General features: G+C 41.3%; 1 protein-coding gene across 6 annotated transcripts in view; it reads left to right on the top strand.

The window, feature by feature from the left end:
* PDZD2 (PDZ domain containing 2) overlaps window positions 1-19,694 on the top strand; it is a 377,132-nt gene that overhangs the window by 325,582 nt on the left and 31,856 nt on the right. For all 6 annotated transcript variants that reach the window (XM_027092702.1, XM_027092705.1, XM_027092704.1 and 3 more), the window contains 8 exons: window positions 3,990-4,135; window positions 7,646-7,765; window positions 8,578-8,692; window positions 11,575-11,648; window positions 11,791-12,016; window positions 12,830-12,947; window positions 14,591-14,723; window positions 18,982-19,063. In XM_027092702.1, coding sequence (XP_026948503.1) covers window positions 3,990-4,135; window positions 7,646-7,765; window positions 8,578-8,692; window positions 11,575-11,648; window positions 11,791-12,016; window positions 12,830-12,947; window positions 14,591-14,723; window positions 18,982-19,063 — 1,014 coding nt within the window. The remainder of the gene's footprint in view (window positions 1-3,989; window positions 4,136-7,645; window positions 7,766-8,577; window positions 8,693-11,574; window positions 11,649-11,790; window positions 12,017-12,829; window positions 12,948-14,590; window positions 14,724-18,981; window positions 19,064-19,694) is intronic.

The following is a 19,694-nucleotide window of genomic DNA, read 5'->3' as shown; positions in this document are numbered from 1 at the left end:
GGACAAATCCTCTCCTTTGAGGATCATCAGGCTAGAGCAGTGAATTCATGTAGCAGGATAGTGGGAGCTAAGACTGGAAAAGTAGTTTGGAGGCACCTTAAAGAGGCTTAAGGAATTGGTTCTCCATTCAGTGCTTTGAAATATGTTCAGTCTAAAGACATTTGAATGCAGGAGATTTTAATGTGATCACCTCCTAATTTCTGTGTCCTGTAAACCTGGATATTTATTTCATATTTTCTTAAGCGAGTCACTCTGGTATTCACATATCAGTATATTATCTACAGACACTACCGTATGTGGTTTCTCTTCTATCAATGGCAAGTGCTTCCCTGTCAGCTCAAAAGGAATTTTCTTCTAATAAATCTTCTTCAGATGAGTAAGCATGCCAAGATAGATTAACCTGGTCATGAATTATTAAGGAGGTTCTGTAAAGAGTTTCCAGCCATTTCCACTAAGATTTGGGCCAGTCTGGCTCCAAAATGACTAAAGCGATTTTATGGAACATTTTTCCTGATATTCTAACCAGAGTTTTCTTTACTTCATACCTCCTTTTTTTGCCAGCAGGGTCCCTTTTAACTTTGGTATTTTTGATTTATCCATGTTAATGCCTTAGGTTTGTGAAAATGAAAATTTTTCTTTTGATTGCAAAGGAATTTCAGGTGTTTGAAAACCTGAAATTTGAATCACAAAGTTAATATGTAGCTTTTGAAAAACCAGGCTTTTAGAAATGTCCATTATGATATAACTGTATCAGCCCTGTTCTAACTTTTCATCACTATTGAAAACACATCAATATAGTATATATTTTTAAAAGAGTACAGAATCATGTTGTTTTATTCCATGAAAAACTTCCTGAGAAATTTTTAGATAAATTGAAATTTTAAGTCATCAAATGAAAATATTACATAGTCTAGGAGAATTTGATATTTCAAAGAATCTATATGTATATATAGTTATATACACAAACACATATATACACATGGCTCTCCACATATATATAGTATATAATAAACATCATAATATGATTATAGCTACATTCAGTGTAATTGATCCATCATTTAAAATTAAAGTCCCGGGCTTCCCTGGTGGCGCAGTGGTTGAGATTCCGCCTGCCGATGCAGGGGACCACGGGTTCGTGCCCCGGTCCGGGAAGATCCCACATGCTGCGGAGCGGCTAGGCCCGTGAGCCACGGCCGCTAAGCCCACGCGTCCGGAGCCTGTGCTCCGCAATGGGAGAGGCCACGACAGTGAGAGGCCCGCGTACCACAAAAAAATAAATTAATTAAATTAAATTTCCTTAAACCCTCATACACTGTTGGTGGGAATGTAAACTGGTGTAGCCACAATGGAAAACAGTATGGCAGTTTCTCAAAAAACTAAAAGTAGAACTACCATATGACCAATCAATTCCACTCCTGGGTATATATATTAAAAAAAAACTAATCCAAAAAGATACATGCACCCGTGTTCACAACAGCATTATTTACAATTGCAAGATATGGAAGCAACTTGAATGTTCATCAGCAGATGAATGGATAAGGAAGATGTGTGTATATATACAATGGAATATTACTCAGCCATAAAAAAGAACTAAATAATGGCATTTGCAGCAACATGGATGAACTTGGAGGGTATTATGCTAACTGAAAGAAATCAGACAGAGAAAGAGAAATACTGTATGATACCACTTATATGTAGAAGCTAAAAAATACGACCAACTAGTGCATATAACAAAAAAAGAAGCAGACTCACAGTTACAGAGAACAAACTAGTTGTTACCACTGGGGAGAGGGAAGCGGGGGAGGGGCCATAGGGGTAGGGGATTAAGAGGTACAAACTATTAGGTATAAAATAAGCTACAAGGATATATTGTACAACACAGGGAATATAGCCAATATTTTATAATAACTATGAATGGAATATAACCTTTAAAAACTGATTCACTATATTGTACATGTGTAATTTATATTATACATCAACTATACTTCAATAAAAAATAAAAAATTTTAAAATGATTGAAGTCCCTTAAACTATCTTACTTTAAAATAGTATATAATATAAACTAAGTATGATAAAGATGTCTTTAAAAATCATTACTATAGGGGCTTCCCTGGTGGCGCAGTGGTTGAGAGTCCGCCTGCCGATGCAGGGGACACGGGTTCGTGCCCCAGTCCGGGAGTATCCCACATGCCATGGAGCAACTAGGCCCGTGAGCCACAACTGCTGAACCTGTGCGTCTGGAGCTTGTGCTCCACAACAAGAGAGGTCGCGATAGTGAGAGGCCCGTGCACCACGATGAAGAGTAGCCCCCGCTTGCCACAACTAGAGAAAGCCCTCGCACAGAAACGAAGACCCAGCACAGCAAAAACAATAAATAAATTAATTAATAAACTCCTACCCCCAACATCTAAAAATAAAAAATACCATTGAGAGAGTGAAAAGTCAAGTCACAGACATGGAGAAGATATTTGCAATACATAGATTCCACAAAGGACTCATATCTAAAATATATTAACAATAAAGAAAATAAAACTCTTGTAAACCAACAGAGAAAAATCCAATAAAAGAATGAGCAAAGAAAAAAAATAATAAAATTTTCTAGTAGTCCAATTAAAAAAGTAAAAAGAAGAAGAAAGGAATGAGCAAAAGACTTGAACAGCCTCTTTACAACCTTAAAAAAGAAAAACAGCCAATGAATACTTGAAAAGAAGCTCAATCTCACTAGCCCTCAGTGAAATGTAAATTATGAACCACAGGGAAATACCATTATATATCCAGCAGAGTGGCTAAAATTAGAAAGACTGACACTGCTAAGTGTGACAAGGAAGTGGAATAGCAAGCACTCACACACCCTGGTGATCCTGCGTGGTGAAGGGGAACATGTACCTGTAACCCAGCCGTGCCTCTCCTAGGTACATCCAACAGATACGTCACAGAACGTCCAGTAACAGTATATTCTAGATCGGGGTCAGCAAGCTTCTGCCCACAGCTGTATTTGTATGGCCCACAGATAGAAACGCTTTCTACGTTCTTAATGCATTATAAAAAAAAATTTTAAAGAATGTGTGACTGAGAGCATTTGTGACTTGTAAAGCCTAAAACATTTACTATCTGGCCTTTACGGAAAACGTTTGCTGACCCTTATTTGGGATCTGAAACTGGAAACACATCAAATGTCCATCAGCAATAGAATGGATAAATAAATTGTGCTGTGTTTATACGATGAAATAGTATGCAGAAAGGAGATGAACAAACCATTGGAATGTAGCAACATGAACGAGGAGCCCGATACCAAAATACACATATTGTATGTGTTCATTTATATCAAGTTTGAAAATAGGCAAAAGTGATCTGTGGTGTTAGAAGCTGGGATAATGGTTACGCTTGGGTGAGGGGGTTAGTGGCACAAAAGGGGACTTGGGGATCTGGTAATATTCTATGTCTTAGTCTGGATGTTGGTTATCGGCGTATTCATTTTGTGAAATTTCATGGAACTGTACGTACACTTAATGATTTCTGCCCGTTTCTGTAAGTTGTTACACTTTAACTAAAAGTTTGTTTCAATAGTCATTGCTGTACATGGAAAAAGGCATCCCCCAATCATGGAACTATACCAACCACAAAGTGATATGCCTCCAGCACTAAGAAGTCGTCTACTGATAGCATTCTCACTATTGTTTATTGCCTTATCAACCACAGCTACATGTTACTTGGATGAAACATATACATTGCCCTTTTTGAAGCTGTTCACTTCCAAAACGAGCACTTTCTTCCGAGCCTGGCATTATGGCCTCAGCACGCACCAAGCTTATGCAGGGCTTCATGGTTGAGTGCAGTGAGCTGGGCGCTTTGAAAGTACTGAAGTATTCGACACCAGGCCGTCTGAGCCACCATGAATGTGGGTGGAGACCGACAAGTTGATACCTATGCATGCTCTTAAGATTCTCTTCATTCTGTATCGAGTCATGTTTCCCCTCTGTTTTTTCAAGGGGGTGTGCACCGTCTAGAGTCTGTTGAAGAATATAATGAGCTGATGCTGAGAAATGGGGACCCCCGGGCCAGGATGTTGGAGGTCTCCCGAGATGGCCGGAAGCACTCTCTCCCCCAGCTCCTGGACTCGACGGGCACAGCACAGGTAGCGCAGCACCGTGGAGCCCCTGGCTTTCTTATCCAGTCACAGTTACTTGGTTAGGGATGGAAGAGCATGTTTCCAGCCCTGGGTCTCCAGGTTTTCTTTTATTCTCTCCGAGACCAGCAGGAGCTTCCGTGCTCTGAAGACCTGTCCGTCTATGAGGGACAGGAGTATTCAGGACTAGAGATGTAGCATAGTCAGTGAGATCTATCCAGGGAGGCTAGAAGGAAGTAGTCAGCCTAATATTTGAAAATAAAAGAGAAGGAAAAAAACCTTGATCCTCTTTCTACTGTGTGTTTTGGAAACGAGAGCTGCTTTCAACTGCCAGGAGACAATGGCGCGTCATGGTCTGTGGTAAGAACCACCATCTCTTGTTTAGTGGGTGTGTCATGTGTCAGCATAGCCTGGTGGGTGGGTGGGTGTGGGGACGTGTGAGGGACGGAGACGGTTGGGTGTGCCTGTGCTGTGCCTGGGATCCTACCTGTTATAGAGTCATGGCTCAAACAGCCAAGGTCAGAAGAGGCTGCCAAGAGGGGTGAGGAAGGTGGGGATGTTGATATTCCAGGGCCCATCCCCGCCAGAACTCGGGGCTCCACAGCCCTGCTCAGGGGCTCATCCTCAATTCCATCATCCTCAACCCAGTAGAAACTGGATAGATGTCTCATAACCAAGTTGGAGGCAGGCTCAGTCTCTGGGGAACTTGTGGAGTGTCTTTGAGCCCTGACACCATCAGCCAGAGCGCTCAAGAGGAGTCATTGGCATCTTGTCCCCAGGCCTGCAGTGAAGTGGAGATGGAGGGAGGAGGGTGTGGCAGTAGTGACACCTGTAAGGGCGTGGAGACTCAGATAGTTGAGTTCTAAAAGACCTGGCTCAGGGCATCTGGGTTGGGCCCTTGCTTTTCGTGTCTCACCTTTCTATAGGTAGGGCAGCTGAATCCCAAAGAGGTTGAGTATTTGGCTCCAGGCGATGCACCAGAATCCCTGTGCAGGGAGTTCTGCCTGACCAATAAAATTAAAAAGTGCCCGTGTTTCCGAGGCAGCTGCTGATTAGGCTGCCTTGTGTTGAATCCCCCCAGTGGCAACTTGAATTGGGGCACCGAGCAAAAGCAGAGCGAAAAACGTGCATAGGGCCTGGTTAGAGCTCCTCCAGACCCGTGTCTGGAGACAAGTCTGTGGCCTGTGCAGAATGATCCAATTGGATCAACAGAGGCGGGGGGAGATCAAGAAGTCATAGGAGAGCCGCGTTTCAGACGATTTTAGTTAGTGAGGAAGGTGAGAGCAGATCTGCTGCCATCATGGCCAAGGATGTCCAGCATTGAGGTGCTGATTTCCTAACTGACCCGCAGAGGAAACCTGACTGTATTTATAGCCCGGGAATACCTATTTCTTCTAACCAGGCTTCTAAGAACCAGGAAGCACAGGCTAGTGAAGATTTTAAAGAAGAAACTTTTTTTTTTCTTCAAGTTGTTCTTTCCCTTGTCTTCTCTTCTTATTTTCTGCCTTTTTTTTTCTCCCAGGATTCACCTTCCTTCCTTCCTTCCTTCCTTCCTTCCTTCCTTCCTCCCTCCCTCCCTCCCTCCCTTCTTTTCTTTTTTTTCTTTCTTCCTCTTCCTCCCTCCCTCCCTCCTTTCTTTTCTTTCTTTCTTTCTCTCTTTCTCTCTTTTTCTTTCTTTCTTTCTTCTCTCCCTCTACTAAAAAGTATTGTCTAGAATAGAGCTATCCAGTAAAACTTTCTGCAGTGATGGAAATGTTTTATGTCTGTACTGCCCAATATGGTAGCCATGTGTGTCTTTTAAGCACATGAAAAGTGGCTAGTGAGACTGAGGAGTGCACTTTTAATTTTAATTCATCTTAATTTAAATATAGATAGCCACAGGTGGCTAGTGGCTGCCATATTGGACAACAGAGGTCTAAAAATGTAGTGGGACCCCTGAAACTCTTCAAGAGAAGAGTGAAGCATGCTGGCCTCTGGTTCCCAAAGGGGAGATGGAATGAGGTGCTGCTGGAGGTTGGTGATCAGAGAAAGAGTTCCCTTATGAGTCTGCACATGAACCTCTGTATTTGAGAGCTATGCCTGGCTATTCCCATGACGGTTTCAGTAAAAGGGTGGTAACCTGGCCAAGCCAATGTCATTTTTTTAATGAATCAGAGTCTGGGAGGCCAACATGGCTGACAGATAATTTTGTAAAACAGCAAAATACAATTGTTCTAAGTTGCCAAGAATACGAAAATATCATTAGCAGATATCTGATTTCTAACTTTGAATGTAGAATATGCTAATTAAGGATAAACTATTTTCTAGTGTCTCTTTTCTCATATTAAACATGAAATGATTTTTTAGCATTTTTTGTTTATGCTAGAATATCTGTGTCATTTAAGCAATTTATTATTCTAAGAAGAATAGCGGGGCTTCCCTGGTGGCGCAGTGGTTAAGAATCCGCCTGCCAATGCAGGGGACACGGGTTCGAGCTCTGGTCCGGGAAGATCCCACGTGCCACATAGCAGCTAAGCCCGTACACCACAACTACTGAGCCTGTGCTCTAGAGCCCGCAAGCCACAACTACTGAACCCACATGCCACAACTACTGAAGCCTGCGTGCATAGAGCCCGTGCTCCTCAACAAGAGAAGCCACCGCAATGAGAAGCCTGTGCACCTCAACGAAGAGTAGTAGCCCCTGCTCGCCACAACTAGAGAAAGCCTGCACGCAGCAACGAAGACCCAACGCAGCCAAAAATAATTAATTAAAAAAAAAAAAAGAATAGCAAGGAGCTAGATTGTCGCAATGCTTTAGCAAGAGATTCGTTCAGTCTCTTGTTATAAATAGTGCACCCTGCTTACACACGTGGATATGGTGGGTGATGGACAGGAAAAAGAGATCGAGATTTTGAGCTGCTGTGTGCCAGGAAGGGAAAGTGTGGCTTGTGGGAAAGTATTTTATTTTCCAAATGTGAGGGATTAGAACTAAAGCTGCTGCAGTCTCTCAGCGGGATCTTTTATACTAAATAACAGTTGTCTGGGTTTGCGGTTTGGGTTTTATAAGAAACAAGGGCTTGCTGAGTTTTGAGTGAGTGAATTAAGCTTAAAATGGTGAGATACTTTCTAACCATGATTGTGAACTTGGGGTGGGGCGAGGGTGACTTCCAAGGGAGAACCCGACCAGAGGATGGTCATTCTGTATCTCCAAGGCCTCTCGGTTTCCGGTTCCTATCTCTAATCCAGAAAGCGAGAAGTAGGATCTGTGGAGTAGGGTCAAGAAAGAGCAGCCCCAGGTGGTTGCCAAGCAGCTCTTTATGTGGGGGGAAGAAAGCATGACAGCCAGACACAGTTGGGGCTGTTCCTTCAATGTTCTTTATAATAAACTTCATTTAAGCCACTGGACCAGATATGGACCAGAGGGCAATGGCTGTCTAACACAAAAGACAACTGAGGTTTTCCAAATCTGAGTATATTTTTATGCCAGAGACCACAGCAGGATGAGTGAGACTACCTCTGACCTCATGTGCCGACTTCTAGGAATACCACATCGTGAAGAAGTCTACTCGCTCGCTAAGTACTACTCAGGTGGAATCTCCTTGGAGACTCATTCGGCCATCGGTCATCTCTATCATTGGCCTGTACAAAGAGAAAGGCAAGGTGAGCTCCCTTCTGTACATTGTTTTGCTCTCCAGGTAAATGTTAGCATATATGTTTTAAATGGTTACTTTTTAGTGTTGATTTTACATGAAATAAAAAGTAAAAGGTATAAAGAAGAATAGATTAAGTGGTCTTTGGGTGGATTGGATTGGATTCCCTGGCATCCTTTCCTGTGGGCCTCCAAGTGACATCATACCATATTTGCCCTTATGATTTCAAGAGTCACCACCCGGCAGCTAGGGCACAATCAAGGATCGGGTAAATGCCCCAACTTTTACCACTATTGAAAGAAAGTCAGACCCTGCAGCTTCAGAGAATAATCCCAGTTATCCTTTGGAATGAATTTCATGGCATTGCCATTATTATAAGAGGAATAGTATAAATAATTTGATATTATACAACTACCAAAATATCCATTTTGATATTATACAAAAACAAAAGAATAAAACAAATACGGCGCCTGCACAGTGTGAAATGACTCTCGTGAGCTATTAGTTGATCCATGTGAAATTGACATCTTTGGAGATCAGAGATTGTCAAATCTAGCAATTTCATATGTTTACCTAAAACTTTCACCCTTTAATGTAATGCATAGCTAGCGCAATGCAAATGGATCTGAGGAGGGAAATGGTGAAGGGAACACAGATTTGACTTTACAGCTAGTTAGCTTAACTCTGAGCCTGTTTGGGAAGGACACCTCAGTTAAATACTACAATGAGAAGGGTGCCCTCAGTGAAATACTGCAGTGGGAAAGGATGCCCTTAGTGAAATACCACACTGACAACCTGGACCCCCACCTCCTTTGCATGTAGGGCCTTGGCTTTAGCATTGCTGGAGGTCGAGACTGCATTCGAGGACAGATGGGGATTTTTGTCAAGACCATTTTCCCAAATGGATCAGCTGCAGAGGATGGAAGGCTTAAAGAAGGTAGGAGAAGGCCTCTTGGTGGTCCTCAGTGCCAGTGAGCTTTGATTTCGGAGAATCTGCCTCCTTGCAGGATGTGAAGCAAATGGCACAGCAGCTAAGTCTGTGGGCTTGGTAGTCAGGTAGACCTGGGCTGAATCCAGCACTTACTACATCATGACCTTGGACAATTGATAGAACCTGAGCTTCACTTTCCTCTGTTGTAAACTTGGGATATTAATACGTACCTTGAGGAGTTGTTGTGAGGATTAAATGAGACATTATGTGAGAAGTGGCTTGATATATTTATTTGGGTCTTTAAATGTCTGTCTTGTCCCCTGGGTCTTTGATTGTGTTCCTTGCCTTGAAAATTCCTGAGAGTTTGCAGTGCATTCTTGCTTCGGGGCTGGAGTACAGAAACATCTTTTACACGCTCCATAGCACCTACCATTTTGCACACATGTAAACATACTAGACAAGCACTTTTTTGCTCCCAGCTTTATTGAGATATAATTGATAACTGCGTGTATTGAAGGTATACAACATGATTTGACACACATATATTGCAAAATGATTGCCAGACAAGGTTAGTGAACACCTCCATCACCTCACGTAATGACCTTTTGTGTGCTTGTGTGGTGAGAACGTTTAACATCTACTCTCTTAGCAATTTCCAAGTATATAGCAGTCTTGTTAACTATAGGCCCCATGCTGTGCCTTAGATCCCCAGAACTTGTTCATGAGTCCTGATTTTTCTCCTCCTTATTCCATACTTCCTGCATGGAATGATTGAATCACACTATTTCTAGTTACCTTCAAAAATGCTGTGACTGCTCCGTTCAGTTGGTCCAAAGATAGGTGATGTTGTGTTTAACCAGCTTATTTTCTTAAAACTGATTAAGAGTGAATTGGAGCCTCCTTTTTTGTAGGTAGAGCAATCCCAGAAGCCTGTGTGCTAACGATAATCCGTGACTGGGCTTAATTTTTTTAAAATTAATTTATTATTTTTGGCTGCATTGGGTCTTTTTTGCTGCTCGTGGGCTTTCTCTAGTTGCAGCGAGCGGGGGCTACTCTTTGTTAGGGTGTGTGGGCTTCTCATTGTGGTGGCTTCTCTTGTGGAACACAGGCTCTAGGCACGTGGCTTCAGTAGTTGTGGCACGTGGGCTCAGTAGTTGTGGCTCACAGGCTCTAGAGCGCAGGCTCAGTAGTTGCCGCGCACGGGCTTAGTTGCTGCGTGGCATGCGGGATCTTCCCGGGCCAGGAATTGAACCCGTGTCCCCTGCGTTGGCAGGCGGGTTCTTAACCACTGCGCCACCAGGGAAGCCCAGGCTTAATAGTTTGATGGCAGAATATTTATTTCTGTCTCAGAGGAAGGGTTAACTCCCAGGTGGTGTTTGTGTCTAGTTTCACAACAATATAAAATTTTAGCCAAGCATTTTTATAATGCATGTGCCGTGTGTTCACTTGATTGAAATTCATCCTGCAATGCCAGTAGAATGGAACAAAGTGGAGGGGAAAAAAAAATCGATAGGAGAGGTTAACAGCACTTGCTTCTCCTAAATACTGTATTTTCATATGTATTCGCTTACAATAAATAGAAGTCATCAGAATGGATTTTCAACCTGTTGGATGATCTGTCTTTTAAGTAATCTTGCAAAGATTTTTAAGGGCATGAGCCATTATGTTAATATTTTTAATTAACATAATGTTAATGTTTCCAAATATTTTAATTAATATTTGGAAACAAACCAAAAACCTCGCCTAGTTGAGTAATCGGTTATACCAGGTGATTTTTAAACAGATTATTTCACTTAGTTTACAACTTCTGTAATTGCATTAAAGAGAAGGCACATAACAATGGGTGGGGTACTGCTACCTTTTTAAACTCATATACAGGATTCCTTTAATGGAATACCCCACGTGCTCCTGGGATTGGCTGTTCGTGAGAGGAGAAAACGTGTGTTCTTAGGCTGCTTTGTACTTTGTTGTAAGTAAAGGGAGTTCCTCTTCTGTACCATACTGCTGTGCAAGGTTCATCTGTTCTTCTCTCTTGCACATCTTTGTAGTGTTTTTGATGAACTGCTATTCCCCAAAACAGACCATGTCACAAGAGTACAAAACCGGAAACTAGCTCTGTTAAGTCAACAGGATGTCCAAGTTCTTTTATGTTCCCAGCAGACACTATCAACAACTTGAAAGATGACCTGTGCCTTCTTGGAGTTGACGATGAGTCCAGGATAGTTTGAGGGAGAAGAGAGAAAGAGAGCGAGAGAGAGAGAGAAAGCAATTTGATATTAGTCTACAGTAATCTCTTAGAAGCGTATAATAACTAGCCAGCTTAATGACTGAGAACCTTGAACACCATCAGTAAGACCAGGCATCTAGACTATGGGGCTGGATGTAGATGGGGAGCTGCCACTCCTAAATAATATCTCACGAGTTTTTTTGTCTCTATCATTTAAACCATTTTTCACACGCCATGTCTTTCTGCAAATATAGGCAAGGCTTCTCACATGTTACGTGTGTTTGGGCTTCACTGCCAGTGGGTTTAAGTTGTAAAACAAAAACTATAAGAAAAGACTAGGAATTCAGTTTTTGCAGTTTGATCTCGAAATGTAGAACATCTATTATCAGACTTGGCAGTGGCTAGAGAATAAGATCTTGATGCTTCCCACAGTTGTTTCAGTTAAAGATGGTAATATAGAATTACTGCAAAAGAATATGCATTGTCACTTATTGTCCCATTTTGTGACATTCCTTGGAGCTAAGCTAATGAAAATAGATTGCAACAATAAAATTCATAGAGTTGTAAATCAGGGACCATATGGTATCTTATTCTAGTACTGACCAAGCAGATTCCAGTAAAAAAACTTGATGTTAATGTAATTCTCAAATTTGGTCACTAGGGGATGAAATCCTAGATGTAAATGGAATACCAATCAAGGGCTTGACATTTCAAGAAGCCATTCATACCTTTAAGGTAAAGACATTCTTATTGATCGCCTTTGTCTTCTTTGTTTTTCTTTATTTCTTTCTGGTTTGGGTTTGGTGATTTTTTTTTTTTTCCACCCTTTGATAAGAGGACAGCCTGAATGTTTTAGCCCTTCTTCTTGTTTTTTCAGCAAATCCGGAGTGGATTATTTGTCTTAACGGTACGCACCAAGTTACTGAGCCCAAGCCTCACACCCTGCTCCACACCCACACACATGAGCAGATCCAGCTCCCCAAACTTCAACACCAGTGGGGGAACCTCAGCGGTGGGTGCCGATGAAGCCAGTTCTTCGTCCCTGGGACGAAAGGCCCCCGGGCCAAAGGACAGAATTGTCATGGAAGTAACCCTCAACAAAGGTGATACCAGCTCTTCCTCATTTTTGTTACATTCTCTCAAATAATAATTTGTAATCTGTTCTTAGGTTCATTTTTTATATTTTTTTCTATGAATTGCTCCTTTGGAACACTCTGCTACCAACAACATATGTTATTCTCTAAATGGACAGTGGGATCAAAAGTAGAGATTTTAGTCATTTTACTAAAGTGAAGGGAAGTTACCAGTAGCACGATTTTTTAAGCTCTCTCCAGATGAGTCACGGTGTGTCAGAGACTCATGTGAAAAACATCACTGACTAGCTTAATTCTAGGGCTAATAAAACATTTTAAAGAATGAAGAATATAGTCAAGAATACAGTTAACACCAGTAACTGAAAGTCCTGGGTGACACCAAATGTTATCACTTTTAATCTTTGTCTCCTTTTCCTCCCCACCAGCTATAGAAATATGGTGAGCAATTAAATAACCAAGAGATTAGTTGCTAAAAAGAGAGGCGAAAGAAAACCTAAAGTTGTGTATGCAGAATAGAAGATATTACTTGGACTCTGCCTATTTCCAAAAGCAGCTTCGAGGAGGCTCTTTAGACTAAGAAGAGGATGGATCATTGATTGAGTAATTCACAGTCCATAGTTAGCCCCTGGTTCTGCCATGGACTCATTAACAGAATATGGCCCTATTGACAAAGAAAAGCAAAATTTGTATTCTGAGTCTGGTCCAAAAATAAATGGTTATTGGTCAACATATACATTAATGCCATTTCAAATCACTTAATACTGCTTTTCAGTTTTTGTTGTTGTTTTTAATTTTGTTTTCTTTCAATGACGCCTCCCACAGAGCCCAGAGTTGGATTAGGCATTGGTGCCTGCTGCCTGGCCCTAGAAAACAGCCCTCCAGGCATCTACATTCACAGCCTTGCCCCTGGATCAGTGGCCAAGATGGAGAGCAATCTGAGGTTGGTTGTAAACCTGAAAGTTTAGAGTTCTGGTGTGTTTGTGAATATGCGAATACACACATATGTAAGATACCTGCGCTGTTACTTTCCCCTGTGGGATTCTAAATGTTTTTATTATTTGCAGTCATATAGCCAGGATTACAATCAAAAACATCTCCAAAGATGAAAAGATAATATAAATGAAATTTGGTTGAATTCAAGAACTCCAGATCTTGGCTTTCCCTACCAATTTTGTTCTGTTTGGACTCAGAAGTTCGGTCTCAGAAACCTGACACAATACAACTCTATATAGATATCTATGATTATCCAAATATTTTCTTTCACTTTTATATTCATTTATGTAAAATTCATAGGAGATACTGGGAACTTCTCAAAATGATTTCAGAATCACTGGATACAAGAGAGTCCGGAAATCACGCCCTTGAACGGGAGGCCTTTATTATTAAGTACAATCTCCTGAACCTTTCCTGTTGTTTTACTCCTTTTTAAGAGGTGACGTCTAGATGCTTACTGTCTGAAATCACCACGTGTCTGATTTCTCAGTTCGGCTAGTTGAGTTGTAGATTGGGTATTCTGTTTATACAAGAGAGGTTTAGGTATTCTATTATATAGTAATTGCAGTGGGTCTGTGCCCACCTAAACTTCACAAGAATGTACACGTATTGCACGAAACACTCTGTGCAGACAGTATCATCTTTCTCCCCTCGAAGTTTCTAAGTCCTTGAGCAGTTGAGGAATTGACAAAATGACATTCCTTGAGGTTGCCATTTTGGGGTGCTGTTAATAGATTATATTATGTTTTTAGTTAATCATCAGAGTGAAGTTCCATACCGAAAAAAATTTAGCAAATCATCCAAAGTACATTAAAGAAAATATACTTTTAGAACCCAAGGAAAAAAAATCCTTTAATGACATCCCAAGATGATGTTTCTTTCTTGAATGGTTCCATATGTCTGGAGCCTGCCAAATGAACATTCTTCAAACCCCACATAAAGAGTCTTTGTTCTCTCGTACTGAGTTCTCTCCCTATAATTTCAAGTCAAAATGGGCATCTTGTCCCCAATTTCTCATTTGTTCAAATTTGAAACGTTTTTACAAATTCTTGGGTAACCTTTGAGCTTCAGATATTTCCTTCTTAAATTATATTACAATAATCATTTCAAGATGGTAGGGAAAGAGAAACTGATGGTGGTCGAGAGACTGTCACTTGATGATCAGAAGGTGGACAGACCTGAGATCAACAGTGTGTGACATCTGGGTAACCTCTCTGAGCCTGTGGCTTTATCTACATAATGGGAATAATAATACCTATTCAAAGCATTGTTATGTAAATCTCTCTGTATAGTGCCTGGCATATACTATGTGTTCAAGAAATGGTAGCCTTCATTGTTGTCCTTATTATCAATTTTATTTAACTTTACTACTTCTGAAAATGCAGATAGATATGCGTAATGGTCTTTGTCAGTTTAAAACCGAATGTGTTTATGACTGTGTTGCTTTTTTATACGTATGCAAAGATGAAAGGATGTCATTTGCTTTGTTAAAGTATTCAGAAAAGATTTCATATTATAAACCTCTCCCAGAAGGAAATCTTGTAAAAAGCTAACTGTTACCGCAGAGAGTTGATCATGTTGCCTCCCTAGCCGCGGAGATCAAATCCTGGAAGTGAACTCAGTCAACGTCCGCCATGCTGCTTTGAGCAAAGTCCACGCCATCTTGAGCAAATGCCCCCCAGGACCCGTTCGCCTGGTCATCGGCCGGCACCCTAATCCAAAGGTGAAGTATTTCATATTCTCCTGAGTATGGGAAGACAGCTATTTGTCTAGTAGCAATGACACACATGTTCCTGTGCCTACTCTTTGATGAGACGGTTCACCCAGCTGGGGATGGGAATCAGCCCGTGGCCACACAGTGACCAAGGTAACTGATACACACGGGAAATGAACCACTAATCTGGACTTCTTCGTCTCCACACTCAGAAAATTTTATTAGAAATTGTTGACAATATGTTTGGTGAATTTAAAATTTGTGGAAGGTAGGAGTGCTGCGTTCTGAGTAACCCCCAGCTGATTGTTTGATTTCTGGTGAGATACTTAACCTCTTTGGGTTTCTGCATCCAGAAAATCTGAGAGCAGTAAACTAGGTGATCTGTCCAGGCCATCCTTGACCTGAGCAAAATACTCTGGTGTAATTAAGGCTTAAGAGCCCACTAATTTTTTTTCAGCATCAATATCACATAGTTGGCCCATACTAACTTGCAGATAATCATAGCCCCCGTATCGCTGACCTCTGCTATTTACTTGGTTGTATCTCTTCTACTTATTCGATTGCTTTCAATTTTTTAAGCTAACCACAGGACACTTTAGCAAGTTCAACTCAACCCACTTCGAGCACTAATTTTTGTTGTTTTTGAGCACTCCAGGTAAAAAGCTTTTAAAATTAGCCTATCTCTAACATGGTAATCAGGTTGTATTTTACAAAATTTGACCTTTCAACAACTCAAAATGCTTATTAAGAACATTAGCTCTTCCCATGCCCGTCATGTGGCCACCCCTTTTGTATTATTTGTAGTATTATTTGATTACATCCTACATGGTCCCAGGCTGCTGTACTGGATGGACTCTTATGCCATTTTAAGAGTAAGACGTCTGTGCCAGGAGACCTGGTAGGTCCTCCCATGGGCCACATCTGAGATTTCTTTAGTGCATTAACTTTATGGGGTCATTTTCACTGTCTCGGTGGTGTTCATTTGTTGACCAGTTTCCCCTGTACAAATAAGCGCTATCCAGCTATGACTCCAGGCCTTGATTCAGGAAGGTGATGTCAACCACAGTGCTTGAACAACGATTGCCGTCAGACTGATTCAAACTCAACCCCACTACTTTCTTTCCCCCAGATCGTTTTCTCTTGTCTACGAGCATTCTTTAAAACGTCTTACATTAAAAACTGCTTGAATAAATATCATCAATAGAAAATCAAGTCCTGCTTCCTCCACCTTTTTCCATTTTTTCTACTTGGCACTCCCCATTTTTCTCCTTTCTGTTCTATAGTCCTGACTTTCCCTTAGAATCTATTCTAGTTTGTCCCCCCGCTGTCCCCATGAGTCTCTCTGGGTCACTTTTAACACCACTTTGCCTCATAGTCTCAGCTCCTCCCTCCGGGGTCCCCCCTTGGATTCCACTACCCACGTGGCCACTCCTCTCACCTTAGGGAGCAGCCCAACAAGCTGTGGCTGACCCAGCACATCCCTCAGCAACATAGAAAATTAAGTTCTCCGTGGGCTGCAGTTGTTGGCTTCCAGGCATGCCCGACTTCAAAATCCACTCCAACCTAACACAGGTCATGATTTGTTCGGAGGTCTGCCTAATCTCAGCCCAAAGCGTCTGCCTCATTCGCCAGTACAATCAAACATCAAAATGGCATTCCGGTGCAAAGCATAACAGTCCTGGTGGACTGGTGGTCTGTGATCCCGTGGAACACATGGGTTGACTCATGTTTCTAGCCGCAGTAATATGGTCGTCAGGATGGTGCTGGAGATGTGTCCAGTGAAACCAAATTTCAGTATTTGTTTGACTGGATTTCATGTTTCCTCCTAGGTAAACATGGTGTTCTTAGTTGTAACATCATACTATATTTTCCTTTTGGTCAAGATTCCATTTTACGTTGAACGTATTTTTGTACCGCTTATCCCAACATTTTATGCCAATAGTACATTTTGATACTAAATGTATGTGCCTTCTCAGTTTTCATGTTGTTCCAAGAGAAATACCACAAGGATTTTCTTTTCTTCTGTTTCTCATAATGACTGGAGCAGTGGCTGCCCAATTGGGATATTCAAACCCTCCAGGTCTAGACAAGCTAAGATCTAGACCTGCTCGGGTGGCAGCTTCTAGCTTACGTGAAGTAGACGAAAGTAACAGAGGCTCATTATTAATGGGTCCTGCGGCTTTCTAACTTTTGATTTGAGTTATCCAGGAGATCTTTCACTTGTTTCAAACCCCAGCCATTTTTTTTTCCCACTCAGAAAAATAATTGTGAATATTGAAAGTCTAATATCAAGAAAAATTTGCAACCTCTGTTTAATGGCTCAATTATACAAAATTACTCTTTGCTTTATGAAGGTATGTTGGGGGCGGGGAGATATGCCTGTGTGCATGTGTGTGTACATATTTATTTCCTGTGACGACTACTGGAGAGCGTTACATAAAAGCTATGATGTGATGATGATTTATCTGTTAGGTTAAAGTGTCATGCTGAATCCTGTACAGAAATATTTATTTACTTCTTAAGGCAGATTGCAAACTCCAAATATTTTTTATGCTAAACGTTATTTTAGTACACAAAATTACCATTCTACATTTCAAATATTCTTTAAAAAAGAAACTATACAAGTTGCATAGTTGTTTTTTAAAATATCTCATAGTTCAGCATGTATCAGGCTTTTTAAAAATCTTCCTACGAATAATTACAGTTATGGATAACAACTGATGGGGGTGTGGAAATCCATGAGTTTACCATGATACCAATAAATATAGAAGGAAAAGATAGTTATCAAATCACCGTTTTGAAAACTTCATCGCAATTATTGATTCAGCAAGAATAATCAATGATGCTAAAAGCATTGAGTGGAAATATATTGGGAAGCAGGATACAGACGGAGTTTCAAATTGTCTCCTGACAGATTACTCGTTAATGAGGACGACAATAGCAACAAATCCTGTGGAGAGATCTGGTGAACTCACCCTAAACAAGCGGTCAAAGTTAGCCCCAGTCATGAAGCACACTGACCCTGAGTGCCTCTGTGATGCACTGAGAAGGGAAAAGTTTTTGTAGTTTGGTAGTTTTTCTGCCCCCAAATGCATAATGTAAATCTAAGCAGGAAGAAGCTATCAGACAACTGCTAACTGAGGGTTTGAATTGGCCTGGTTTCTTTCACATTGTCAACACCAGGAAAGACAAAGGCTCAGAACTGTTTGGGGTTAAAGGTTGCTAAAAAGACGTGAGACCAGGACCCTGGGTTGCCTGACTGCCACCCTAGCCCCACTGCGCCCTCCCACCACCACCCAAAACATTTTTTTCTCTAAAGCATTGCTAGGCAAGGAAGTTGATGGGTGACAGGCCACTAAAGGTCCACCACAGATAAGGAGCTTGCACCAGAATGTAAATCGGTCACATCACTGTGCACACAGTTTAACTCAGTTGACATTTTTCCCCTCGCGAGACATTGATCAAAGAAGCGGAGCGCTGATTTGCCTTCTCGAGGAAAATCCTTATCTCCTCCCAGCCTGGTGTCAAACTTTCGGTGAATTATTTCCAGCCTAAAGACACACTCTGAGTGTCTCTGAACATTTCTGAAGGATAGTATTAGGAATGTGAAAGGTATATTAGACGGTCGTTTGTATCAACATTAAATTTCCTGAGCATGATAATAGTACCCGGGGTATTTAAGAGAAGGTCCTTGTTTTTAGGAGATACTTGCTAAATTATTTACAGGTGAAGGGTCACGATGTCCGTAACTAACTCCCAAATGGTTTAGTAAAAAGTTATAGGGGTGTGTGTGTGTGTGTGTGTGTGTGTGTGTGTGTAACGATGGAGCGTGTGAGTATAAATGTGGCAGAATGTTACAAAATAGTGAGTCTAGGTGAAGAGTATACTATTCTTGTGCTACTCTTGAAAGTTTCACCTAAGTTTGAAATTGTTTAAATAAAGTTTAGGAAAAAAGAATTAGAAGTGAGTGTTCTAGAGAGAGGTGCGTATCAGCCATGTTGTTGGTAACTAGAGCTGAATGCTTTGCTTCCAGAACTTGGGAACCCTTTGAAGTTCTTGTTTTGAATACATTGTTTGAAGCAATCGTTAACCCAGCCACACTACCTTACATGCCCTGATTTATTGCTTCAGGGGGTGGTCATAGTCTTTGGCCCTGCAGTTTTCCTCTTTATCTGCACTCCAGCCTCTGACTCTGGTCCTAGCTACTTGTATTGGGGAAAAATAAATAAATAAAATCGTCTAATTTGTGCTTTCTGCTGACAACCAGGTTTCCGAGCAGGAAATGGATGAAGTGATAGCACGCAGCACTTATCAGGAGAGCAAAGAGGCCAATTCCTCTCCTGGCTTAGGTACTGTAATTGCACATCTTCATTCAACATTCAGAAGAGTTTCTCGTTGAGTTCCCCCCAGGGGCACTCCCCTGCCCAGTATTATTGGAGTCTTGGTAATTATCACATTTGGCAGAAGTAGCTGTCAAAGAGATTCCAGGCTTTCTCTTTGCTGCCGCTGCTGCTTTTGATTTCTGCAGTTATTTAATGTGCTGTATTAAAGTTCCACCCGTGCATGCTTCTTACACTGCTTTAAGATAATTTGCAGAAACGAGTGAGCAGCATTTCAGGTGTTTATGTGCAATTCATTTGAAATGTTCTGGGTGGAAATGAAGTGCTACCAAAATACCAGCTGTTTTGGTAGACGCAGGGAGGGTACAATCCATCCAAAAACCTGGGATTTCTTTACATGAATTAAAAGTTTCAACTCAAGGGTAACAGAGGCTGCAAAAAATCATGATTTCCCCCTTCTTAGGTGGAAAGTTCAACCAGAGAAAGGATTGAGGTAGTAAGAATTTTATATGAATTTAAAATATGAAACTTTGCATCAAGTTGGAAAAGTAATGTTTCCTGTAGAGTGGATCTCTAAAGGGGCTCTGCAGACATGTCTGAACCCAAGATATTAAGATTGATGTCGGGAGGAGACTGAGGC

Source organism: Aethalodelphis obliquidens, unplaced genomic scaffold (assembly GCF_003676395.1).
Source record: "Aethalodelphis obliquidens isolate GAN/ISIS:26980383/991018 unplaced genomic scaffold, ASM367639v1 scaffold80, whole genome shotgun sequence".
Lineage (NCBI taxonomy): Eukaryota > Metazoa > Chordata > Mammalia > Artiodactyla > Delphinidae > Aethalodelphis > Aethalodelphis obliquidens.
Note: the sequence above shows the minus strand (reverse complement) of the source record. Positions and strands in the feature narration are given on the sequence as shown.